This window comes from Octopus bimaculoides, chromosome 15 (assembly GCF_001194135.2).
Source record: "Octopus bimaculoides isolate UCB-OBI-ISO-001 chromosome 15, ASM119413v2, whole genome shotgun sequence".
Lineage (NCBI taxonomy): Eukaryota > Metazoa > Mollusca > Cephalopoda > Octopoda > Octopodidae > Octopus > Octopus bimaculoides.
This window is the reverse complement of record NC_068995.1, coordinates 58,119,553-58,132,015: the sequence shown is the minus strand read 5'-3', so window position 1 is coordinate 58,132,015 and position 12,463 is coordinate 58,119,553. Positions and strand designations below refer to the sequence as shown.

General features: G+C 37.7%; 1 protein-coding gene across 9 annotated transcripts in view; it reads right to left on the bottom strand.

The window, feature by feature from the left end:
* Window positions 1–12,463, bottom strand: part of LOC106882513 (peroxisomal leader peptide-processing protease) — a 61,724-nt gene that overhangs the window by 16,580 nt on the left and 32,681 nt on the right. For 5 of the 9 annotated variants that reach the window (XR_008265655.1, XR_008265656.1, XM_014933211.2 and 2 more), the window contains exons 5-7: window positions 3,945–4,109; window positions 3,178–3,327; window positions 1,035–1,156 (exon numbers count right to left, since the gene is read on the bottom strand). Coding sequence is in view for 5 of the 9 variants with exons in the window: in XM_014933211.2 (XP_014788697.1) it covers window positions 1,035–1,156; window positions 3,178–3,327; window positions 3,945–4,109 (437 nt within the window). In the remaining 4 variants the exon portion in view is untranslated. Of the gene's footprint in view, window positions 1–1,034; window positions 1,157–3,163; window positions 3,328–3,944; window positions 4,110–12,463 lie in introns of all 9 variants that reach the window. The other 4 variants (XR_008265657.1, XR_008265658.1, XM_014933214.2 and 1 more) reach the window with 3 other exon arrangements.

Here is a 12,463-nt window from a genome sequence, read left to right as displayed (position 1 = left end):
CCAACAAACCATACTACATCTCCTCTTCTCTATCTCACATTTCCTCTTTCATGCCTTATGCTTATCTCTCACTCACCAATCTTGTCCCCACTGCGCCCTGTTCACTGTATTATTGCTGTCCCCCAGGTTTTCACCAGTCACTGTATCCCCTGCCCCTACTCCCTATTTGCACTTCTTTGGTGATATCCTGCCACTTATTACGACCTCTTTACCCTGAGGGTATGCCCCTTGCCACTTACCACCATCTAACTCCCTTCCTTTGCTCTACCATCCCATTTATATTCTGACCGCTCCCCCTCCCCCGGCACTTCGCCACCATCTCTCCTCCTGCTTTCTCATGCACTCTTCCACCCTCTCTCCCTCTCTTGCTCTTCCCTCTGACTGGTTAACCATGTCTCTCCAATACAGCGACACACCTGCATCTGTCTCTCCGTCACCCTCTAACCTTTCATCATCTGACACAATATCACCTCCTCCAATACCCCTCCCCTCTCAAGGGATCGGTGAATATACTATACATATATATATAGTATATATACCTACTAAAGTATATATCTATTATAGCCCTGGGCCAACTAAAGTCTTGTCAGAGAATTTGGTAGACAGAATCAATGTGGAAGCCCTCTGTGTGTGTGTGTTTGTGTTTGTTCCCACCACTTGGTTTATTTAGGGCCCTGTGACTTAGCAATACAGCAAAAGTAACCAATAGAATAAGTATCAAGCTTGAAAAATAATACTGATATCGATTTGTTTGACTAAAGCTTTCAAGGTGATGCCCCAGCATGGTCACAGTTCAATGACTGAAACAAATGAAAGATGAATGACAAACCGTACCTCTATAGGCATTGATGCACATTGTTTGAATTGAAGACCTGGTAGTCAAGGCTGATGTGTTTTTGACAATAGGAATCTTCCATCAGAGGTGACCTGTGGCTTCAAACAACAGGAACAGCTACATGTACTGGCAACAACAACAACAACAACAACAACAATAGCAGCAGCTACTATCATAAAACAACCAATGTTTTACTAACCTGAATAAGAATATCCGTTTGCTTGTGTTGAACAAGTCTGGCAACCACTCCAGATGTTACAGTCGGCTGAGGGTTTGAATGTGAGGTGAATAAAGCAAAACCAACTGCATAGACTGGCATTCCTGCCCATAATAAGAAAATAAAAAAGACATAAGTTTTTCGTTTAAAATTCATTGGTATTGTCTTTAACCCTTTAGCATTCAAACTGGCCATATCTAGCCAAAATATTTAACCTGTTTCAATTGAAACTGGCCAGATCTGGCCTCTCACTCCATCCCTAAAATGTCATTCTAAAACTAAGCAGTGACACCATTAATATCTCTAAAAAATAAGATAATTCATGATTAATTCAAAACAATATAAATAAACAAACACTGCATTTGACGGAATAATCTGAATGCTAAGGGGTAAATCTTATATCTTTTACTTGTTTCCCACATTGGACTGTGACTATGTTGGGGCACCACCTTGAAGGGTTTTAGTTGAATAGATTGACCCCCAGTACTTATTTTTCAACTCTGGTATTCTGTTAGTCTCTTTTGCCAAACCACTAAGTTATGGGGACATGAACAAACCAACACTGTTTGTCAAGCAGTGGTGAGGGAGGACAGACACAAACACAATGACACACCACATATACGCATAATAAAATCGATAAAAAGTGTACAGTGAGCATGGTATGGGGAGTAGGAAATCTATTTTGAATAGTCCTTCTTCAGAGAAATTTGAAAAGGGAGAAATTGATGAAAGACAGTTAGTGAAGACTTTTACATCCGCTAAGTTAGGAAAAATAAAAATCTTTAAAACTTTGCCGTCTCTCATTAAATTTCCACCCACCATGGCAAGTTCACTGTACTCTTTTCATCGATTTTATAATTGTCAATGCAGACCAACACCAGCCTCTTTCGAATCTATTTCATCTCACACACACATGCATACAACAGGCTTCTACACAGCCTCCATCTACCAAATTTACACATAGTGTAGTTGTCAGTCTAAAGTGCTATGCAGGGACTGAATTCAAAGCCTCATAGTTGCAAAATGAACTTCTTAACCACGCAACTATGTCCAAATAACAAATGGTTTGTGTTACAGCTAATATATTTTTTGCTCAAGAGTGGAACAGAAAACAAGTTAGATGACTGAGAAGATTTTTTAATGAAGTATTTCAGCCAAAAACATTGTGCTTTCTCTCATCGCATTTTGTGTGCCAACAAACACTTATCCTTTTGCACATTTACTTGTGTCAATCATAGGATTGCAGTAATGCACAGGGCACTACCTTCAGTGAGATTTAGTCAATCTTATTAATCTCAATATTTGTTTTAAGCCCTTGCAGACAGGAAGCAGTACTGACCACATCGAACACTGTGTGTGTGGCCAGACGAGGGTGGAGGTCATTGCCACATAGTAGCCATGGCTGCAACCTCTTTTCTTTTAGAAATTTCTGATAACAGCAGATGATGGTTATGGCAGCAACCTAGATTTCTTCTGGGAATTTCAGATAAGCTGTCTTTTTTGGGTTATTGTTATGTGAAGCCCACAGATGAGATTATATGCATGTAATTGATGTGTAGTCATGTGGATCTCGGTTGTTGGTGTGGAAAAGTGAATATCACTTCTGTTCAGAAGCTTGCAAAAGTGAATAATACTCCCACTCAGTTTCATAAACCAAAGTGATCTGTAAAAGCATGGACATTGCTAGTGAAATCATCATCATCTTTTAACATCTGCTTTCCATGCTGGCATGAGTTGGACGGTTTGACTGAGGGCTGGTGAACCAGATGGCTGCACCAGTCTCAATCTGATCTGGCAGAGCTTCTACAGCTGGATGCCCTTCCTAACGCCAACCACTCCAAGAGTGTAGTGGGTGCTTTTTATGTGCCACCGGCATGAGGGCCAGTCAGGAGGTTCTGGCAATGACCATGCTCACGCTCAAAAGGTGTTTTTACAGGCTACCTGCACAGGAGCCAGTCTGATGACACTGGCAATGACCACACTCGAAATGAATTTTCTCACAATCAGGATGCCTTTGAAAAATAAAATTCAGAGATGCAAGGAATCAGTACCAGGGTGTCCCTACAATGATGATGATGATAATAATAGTGAGTTGGATTAAGATTCAAGACCAGAGAGTGACTACCAAGAATCCAACAGCGAGAGCAGTGATGAACCACAGCCAGCAGGAATTGTGAGAAACCGTACGACATCATTGGACTCTGATGACCTACTGGTTGCAGTGTTCTGATAGCTAACAATTGATGTAGGCAGCTTATTCCATGCTTCAACAATTCTGAATATATAAGAAAATAGAAACATTTATAAGATTTGGAATTTCAATGGATGCTGTTCATAATGGTGTCAACAATAACAACTTTACAACAGTTATTATGACAAGAACCTCCATAAGATCCATGGGCAAACTGTGGCCTGAATGGCCTAATGAAAAATGAATGGCCTAATGAGAAATGGCTTTGAATCTTTTTACTGGTCTGATCTGCTTGATGATAAGTCAGTTTTCATGTGAGCCGCTTCTCCAAAAAGTTTGCCCATACCTGCTCTATATGGTTGCTTAATCTGTTGGAAGTAGCAGCCAAACTTAATTTCAAATGACTTGTCTCACAGACAGGATAGGTATGCTGGATAAAGCAGTCATGAATGTAATTATATGAGAAATGAAGGCAGGAGAGACGCAACTGAAATGAGTGCTGGGTATGATGATGATAATGACAATGAGATGATGTAACTGCCACTACTGCTGCCAACATTCAGTAGGAGGAGGAGGAGGAGGACAATAACAATGGTAACAGCAACAAGAACAATAGTGATGAAAATGATGACAATGGTGATAGTGGTGGTGGTGGTGGTGGTGGCAGTGTTTATGGTGGTCAATGGTAGAGGGGTACAAACCTTCAACGGCCGTAGTGATTTCTGGAAAAGATAGCAATTTAGTTGGTGTCAAAAAAGAGTAGTTGTTCAGTTTTAAGACAGCCACATCAAAAGGTTCGGTTAATGGAGTAGAGTAGACAAGTGTTGCCTGATGCCAATGTTTATCTCCATTCAACTTTATAGAAACTGGAATAGAAAGGAATTCACTTGAGATTGTCTTCATATAATTTTACTGAAACTATAATAGAATGTATTTGTCTTAAAAGTTGGAGAAAAAAAGAAAAATTCAAGTGAGTTAATTTGCTGTAAAGAGTAAGAAATTCCAACATTTCAGATATTAGTAATTCTTAAAATCATGAGAGAGAGATTTTGAAACTAATACCAAAGTTACTAAGATTATCTTTCTAAATTATTTTTATGCAACTTTACAAAAACTTGAATAGAAAAAATTTCTTATGAGAATGGATATGGGACCTAAACCCCCTCAAAAATGATGGTGGTACTGGTGCTGTTGTGATAGTGGTGTGGAGGTGATGGGGGGGGGGTTACTGCTAGTGGCTAATTCTGTAACACTCTTGGGTTGTCAGGCACCACAAAGAACACCTGTCTTTGGAGTGCTGATTCAGTTGGAAAAATACACCTGTAGGAAATTTCATTTTCTTACCTGAACCTATGGAAAAATCTGGAGCCCCACAACACTTGTTAACTTTACAGAGCTGCAGATACTACTTCCAGTGTTGAACTAGGATGTTGATAGTTACACATCTATCACACGGGTCTAGAGTAGTTCCAATCACGGGATATGAATCACTGACATTTTGTTACTCATATGTCACCCAATAGAACTCTTTCTCCCTTTTTTCGTCACTCTGTGTGTGCATATTTGCATGTGTGTGTGCATGCATGCTGTACTTTCACAAAAAAGAATGGATTGTATACACTATACATTGTTCCTGCAATCAAAGCTGGACACAATGCAGCAATAAATTGCTGACTGGCAACTCAAATTAGCTCTAGACAAGTTTTATATTTTGGTGGAAAAACCTGGAACTTACCGTTTCCCTTTGCAACCCTAACCTTATGAAATCTGCTGATGAACATGATCCAGATATCATTGTCAACAATGGTCTGCAGTGAATAAAATCATCAAAAAGGCTGAAGGTATCTTACCATCATTCAGTAAAAATGTGTTAGTCACTCACTCACCAGCTATCTAATTAAAGCCATAAATGGCTATGGTACATCAACACTTATTGTTTGCATTCCAGTAAGGAAACCCCTTCTTGTTCAGAAAACTGACCTAGTGAAAGTAGTTCTGAGACGTGCAACTAGAGGAATATCTTCTGTCAGTCACTTACCATATCTAAAACATATCACTTCTCTGAGTATCAACACACTAATGGTTTGATATCTAACAGATGATTTGGTAGAAGCCCACAAAATTATCCACCAACAACTCTAACCACTTTTTAAAATTAAATACCTCTACCACTTGTGAGCATGCTTATAAAATCGAAAAACAAAAATGTGAACCACCCATGACTTTCTGAAAATTTTTTTCACGCTCAGAATGACAAAGCAGAGAATATACTAACCACACCAGCTGACAGGATACTATTCTTCAAAAATTCCATGCTTCCTGAAAATTGCCAACACTACTAATGTGCCTATTGTTGTGGAGATAATAGTAATAATGGTATACCCCTGCCATGTGACAAGTGGTATGTGCTCATCACTATAAATAAGTTAACGTCAGTATAGTGAGAGTGCAAAGTAGACGTTCTTAGATAGTCATGTCTTTACTGATCTAACAACTATACTGCTATACCGAAGTGAGCACTTTAACAATCCAATATGAAGGATTACAACAGTAGTGACAAGGGTTACAACGGTGGTGATGAGGAATTAACAAACTCACAAAAGATTTTTTTGAGTGAATTTTATGGAAAAATAATTATAAAAATTATGGAAAATTTGTTGGCTGGTTTGCTCGAGTTGCAAAAACAGCAACTGAGAGAAGAGCAACAACAGCAGCAGCAACAACACCAGTAGCTACAACTACAAGAACAACAGCAGCAGATAAAACTGCAAGAACAATAACAGAAGAAACAACAATTACTATTACAACAACAAACACTGAAATTAATGAATAGTAAGTCATCAGAAAATACTGAAACAAAAATTCTCACCAAATTATGCTGCAAACTCAATAACAGAATTTAAGTACAAACCAGACAAAGGAGTATATTTTGGGGATTTACTGTAGAAGATACGAACAAATCTTTGATAAAGAGTGCAAAGATTGGGATGACAATATGAAAACAAGTTTAATCTTAAGAACATTAGCTGCAAGACAACATGGGCATTACAGCAACTACATACTCCTGAAAAAAACCTTCAGGCATAAACTTTAAAGATACAATAGACATATTGTGTAAAATTTTCAGTGAGAAAAGCTCATTGTTCAATATATGTTGGAAATATTTGAACCTAGAAAAGAACAATGAGTAGGACTACATTACATATGTTGGTAGAATTAACAGGAAATGTGAAAAGTTCAAAGAGGACGAATTAATGCTAGATACGTTTGAGTGCCTGATACTTACTCAGGGTCTGACTTCAAAGACAGACACAGAAAAACTAGAATAGTAAATTTAAGGCACAACACAGAGAAAATTGAACATAAAGATTGCTCCCAAGTGAAACCAGTGTGAAATAAGCAGAATAGAAATCAAGTGTGTACTAAAATACAGTACACACAGGACAAGAATCACGAAAAAATCTCGTGTTTTGCATGAGGAGGTCTACACCTGAGAAAAACTGTTCATTTAAGAAAGTGGAATGCTTCCATTGTGAAAAAATTAGACACATAAAAACACACGGTAAAACCAAGGTGGAACAAAGAAAAAAGAATAAACAGTATGTCGTTGAAAGACAGTAATAATAAGAAGGAGAAAATTCATAGATGTGAAAATTAAGAATATCAGAGTAAAAATGCAGTTAGACACTGGAAGTGATATTGCCATTGTAAATGAAATAATTTGGAGGTATGTTGGTAAGCTGAAATTGAGTCTACAAAGGTTGCACACGGTGTTACAGGCAAAAGATTGTATTTTGTCATAAAATTTGTGTGTAATGTAACATTTTGTGACCAAAGATATATGTGCTAAAAAATTCAGTTAATCTATTCTGCACAGAGTGGATGGGACTATTCAAATTGTGGATTATGCCCATTAGTGTTTTGTGTGATAATATAGTTGGTTCAGTTGAAAGTTCAAATGAGGATGAAACAAAAAATAAAACATTTATTTCCAGATGTTTTCTTGGAGGAACTGGGTTGCTGCATGAAAACAAAGGCAAAAATTGCAGTAAAACAAAGTGCAACATCTGTATTTATGCCAAAACCGAATGTACCATTTGTAACAATAGGCCAGATAAACAAAGAACTTGGAAGCCTAGGAATAATCAGGAAGACGGACCACTCAGACTGGGCAGCACCTACAGTTTATGTAAAGAAAGAAAATTAACAAGTTAAGAGTTTGTACAGATTTTTCAACAGGTTTGAATGATTGTTTAATCTCACATAACTACCCATTGCTAAGTCCTGAGGAAGTGTTTGCAAAATTGAATGGAGGGAAATTTTTCTCAAAGTTAGACCTCTTGGACGCATATCTACAAATTCAAGTAGAAGAAGACTGCTCACATTTATTAACTGTTAATAAACACCATGGCTTACTTAAATTTAAGTGGCTTCCCTTTGATATAAAAGTGGCCCCTTCCATATTTCAGTAAATAATGGATACAATGTTGACTGACTGATTTTGCTATCGCTTAATTAAATGATGTTCTAATAAAAAGTGAATCACATGAACAACATGGAGGACACATTAAAAGGGTATTCAAGAAGATTAGAGAATACAGTTTCAAGTTGATGGAAGCCAGATAAAATTGTAGTTATCGAAGATACTGGTGTCATGCAAATGGCACCCAAACCAGTAGCATAAAAGCACCCATTACACTCTCTGAGTGGTTGGCATTAGGAAGAAACAAGGCCAGATCAGACTGGAGTGTGGTGCAGCCCTCCAGCTGGCCAGTCCTGGTCAAACCGTCCAACCCATGCCAGCATGGACAGTGGACACTAAATGATGATGATGATATATATATATATATATATATGTATATATATAGTTACAACAGCTGGCACCTTACATCTAGTTAAGTTATTGGAATTTCATGATGCTGATCATCAGACTAAATCTGAAGTGCAGTATAGGTGGTCTATTGTTCAGAATAGAGAGACAAGTGTTGGGAGAGATCTGAGTGGAGAGCAGATTGTTAGGAGAAAAAGGTAGAAGTGAAAAAAAAAGCCCCATTCATTTTTAGTAGTCATTGGGTAAAGGAAGCTTATTGGTGATTAGATACTGATTAGCCTATGAAATAAAACAGAAGGTTAATGACTTTTAGGCACACAGTATTTCATTCTACACCCTTAATATGCTAGAAAGCATATTAAACATTTTTATAAGTCAATACCATGTACTCTTGTGTTAGCAGTGCTATTAAATCACATGTTTACAGATTTTCTACAGAAATTAGAACCAGCTCTGATTTTCTTGTGATGTTTCATGTCTAAGATAGATAACTATACGTATGTATCTGTGTGTGTGTGTGTGTGTGTGTGTGCACGTGTGTGCTTGCATGTTTGTGTGCATGTATGTATAAAAGCACACACATCTTTTATCTTTCATCTCTTACTTGTTTCAGTCATTAGATGATGGCCGTGTTGGTGCACAGCCTACAAATGTATAGTCAAGTAAATTAACCCCAGTACTTATTCTATCAGTCTCTTTTTGTTGAACCACTACCTTCATTCCTCTCTAGTCTGTGCATGTCTTCTGTATTCAGAGCCCAGGTCTAACTACCATGGCTGATTTAGTAAAAATGATAATGCATATATATTAACAGCTATGTGCAATATAAGACCATAAAGGAAAAATTTTATCATCACTAATCGTGACCAAGGATGCTGAATCATCTATAATGTAAGAAATAAGAGTTAGAAGCTCTTTTAGGAGTGATAATTTTTCCTTTTTTCATCATCATCGTTTAATGTCCACCTTCCATGCTCACATGGTTGAGATGGTTTCACAAGAGTCGGCTAGGCAGAAGACTGCACCAGACTTCAGTGACTGTTTTGGCTGGATTTTTACAGCTGGATGCTCTTCATAACACAACAACTCATCAGAGTGGACTTAGTACTTTTTACATGACACAACCACAGGCGAGGTCAGTAGTGTTTTTTACGTGCTTTATATATATATATATATATATATATATATATATATATGAGAGAGAGAGAGAGAGAAAGAGGGACACACACACACACACACATATATACATGTATGTGCATGTGTGCGTATCAAGAATCTTTCTCGCAACATCAATTAACAAGTGCATTTATAGGTACAACTGTGTGGTTAAAATACTTCATTACTGGTCTGAGTCCTTGAGTACATGGTGATGAGTTCAAGCCTTGTAAAATGTATTGAATACTTTGAAGGCATAACATAATATAGCATAAAAAATTTTTTTTTTAAATGAATAAATAAATAAAAAAAACACATGTTGGTGTGCTGTGACAGGAAGCAGAGAGGAACATTTCAAGCTGAGTCCTCCAGTGGATTTTAATTAAATCATTAATCAATAACTAATCAATAAAAACATGTTCAGTAAAATAATATTCAATAAATGTCTAGTAATCATTCGAGTAAGTGTTCAATAACTATACTGTGAATATTCATTTGATGTTTAGTAAATATTCATTAAATATTCAATAAACAGTTATTATACGTTCAGTAATTACTCAATTAAAGGTTTGGATATTTTTTTGTTTTTGTTTATTTTGTTTTCCTTTCTGACAAAGTACCCGCACTAAACTAAGTCTCCACCACCTGCATTATACATACATATACACACACACACACACATATGCACCACTACCACCACCACCACCACCACCACCACCATCGCTACCTGAACCATTAAGCTCTATTTCATTTCTCAACACACCCACATGCCTCTTTCTTGTTTATATTTCTCATCTTAGTTCATGCTGACACAGACAATCACTAGCTGATAGCCTACCACCAATTCTAGTCACTATCCTTAGACTCATTGTTACATCCCCTTGCTGAAGCACCTTATTCTGCATGTCTCAGACTGTTTCGCTTGTTCCATATTTCGTTTTCAGACCTCTGGGCTAAAGATCACATTAACAGGACACATGTCTGTGAAATATACAGCTACTTACAATTGAATGAGTAGTTCACTCAGCTGATGAAGCAAGTGAATGCTCACCATCAACACCAATGTAGGATCCATCATCAGTGCATCCAGGCTTACATCATTTAATATGCACTTCTCTTTTTAAAGGGGGTTAGGTATGATTAGAAGGAAATTTAACTACTATTTCTACCAGGCTGAGCAACATATATAGAAGTTCACACATTAATAGTTTGATACAGTATACAACTCTCACTTGTAATTCTGCTTTGTATTTCATTAGAAGAAAATATTCACCATTTTTATGTATTAAATGTTTATTTTAACAGCAATTAAAATAAACCCTAAAACAGGAGAAGAATGTACAGCTGTTCTTGGTAGGAATGTGACACATTCAAATTGAAACACCCACTCTATCATTATATAACACTTATTAATAATAATAATAATAATAATAATAATATGGACTGGCTTGTGCGGGTGGCACATAAAAGACACCATTTCGAGCGTGGCCGTTTTCGTGCGGGTGACACGTAAAAGCACCCACTACACTCTCTGAGTGGTTGGCGTTAGGAAGGGCATCCAGCTGTAGAAACTCTGCCAAATCAGACTGGAGCCTGGTGTTGCCATCCGGTTTCACCAGTCCTCAGTCAAATCGTCCAACCCATGCTAGCATGGAAAGCGGACGTTAAACGATGATGATGATGATGATGAATGACGTCTCATCTTAATTGATTGGAAGTGTTATCATGTACATTGTTTTGTCTTGGTTCAAAAGATGGACCACAGCAAATATTCTTCTCAATACCACAGATTTGCTTGTCAGCTGATTGACCTTAACCAGTTGAGTATGTCCCTCAGTGGCTGATGATATGTGCATCTCTGATCACGAGCAGTAGTAGAGGGGGAGCATCATAGCCATGTGTTCAGAGGAATTCTTTGGGGTTTGAATAATTCACCTTTGGAAACATGGGTGTTTTGCTCAACATCCTTAAACAACCCTTATTCAGTGACCTTTTGAGTGGGATGGGCTACTCGACCTGAAGAAAATTCTAACTGTGCCCCACCTGCTAGGTCATGTGCTGTTTATCTTGATATGGTTGTGATGCATGTGCCTGATGTACCCTTATCAGACGGGTAGTCATGATGGGTATACTGGGCTTCATATACTTTACCCCAGTGTCACTTTGACGGCATGCACTGCTCTCTCCTTCAATAATAATAACAATGATGACGATGATGATAATAACAATCCTTTCTATTATAGACACAATGCCTGGAATTTGGGGGAGGGGGCTGGTCAATTACATCAGCCTCAGTACTTGACTGGTACTTGTTTCATCAACCCCGAAGGGATGAAAGGAAAAGTCGACCTCAGCAGAATTTGAACTCAGAACAACAATGGATGAAAAGTCACAATGCCTTTTACCTGACAAGCTAACAATTCTACCAGCTCACCACCTTATTCATGTACATGATTAATAAATGAGGAAAGATCAAATAATAGCAATAATAATAATCCTTTCTTCAATAGACACAATGCCTGAAATTTCAGTAGGAAGACACTAGTTGATTACATCAGCCCCCAGTGCTCACTTGGTATTTATTTTATCAACCCTAAAAGGATGAAAGGCAAAGTTGACCTCAGTGGAATTTCAATTCAGAAATATACTGGTGGAAGAATTGCTGCTCAGCTTTTTGTTCATCTAATAATTCTGCCAGCTTACTACCTTCGATAATAATAGCAAGAGCACTGAGAGAGTGCAAACCTCTACCAAGGCAACACCAATTTCCTCCCAACGAGTTGATTTTTAAAATGAGAATATTTGAAATAAACTTGACTGCTCTCACAAGCGAGAATACTAAAAATGAACCCAACTGCTCTTAAAAATTAAGTAAGAAAACTGCAAAAATAATCCAGAATCCTTGTCCGGAACTGGATCAATCCCAGTGGTTGTCATGGAAAGTGAAGGTGGATGTGCAGGCCATCCTTGTAATGCTGTGTGTGTGTGTCATCTGAGTAATGAAAATATTTACATGACTTGAGCGCATACATGTCAATAAGACTAGGGGAGTCACTATGTAAAAGTTTTCGAAACACTGGCTGAAATGCAACAAGAACTTCAGGGGAGAAACATAACTGAACATAAAAAATTATATCATCATCATCATCGTTTAACATCCGCTTTCCATGCTGGCATGGGTTGGACGGTTTGACTGAAGATTAGCAAGCCAGACGGCTGCACCAGGCTCCAATC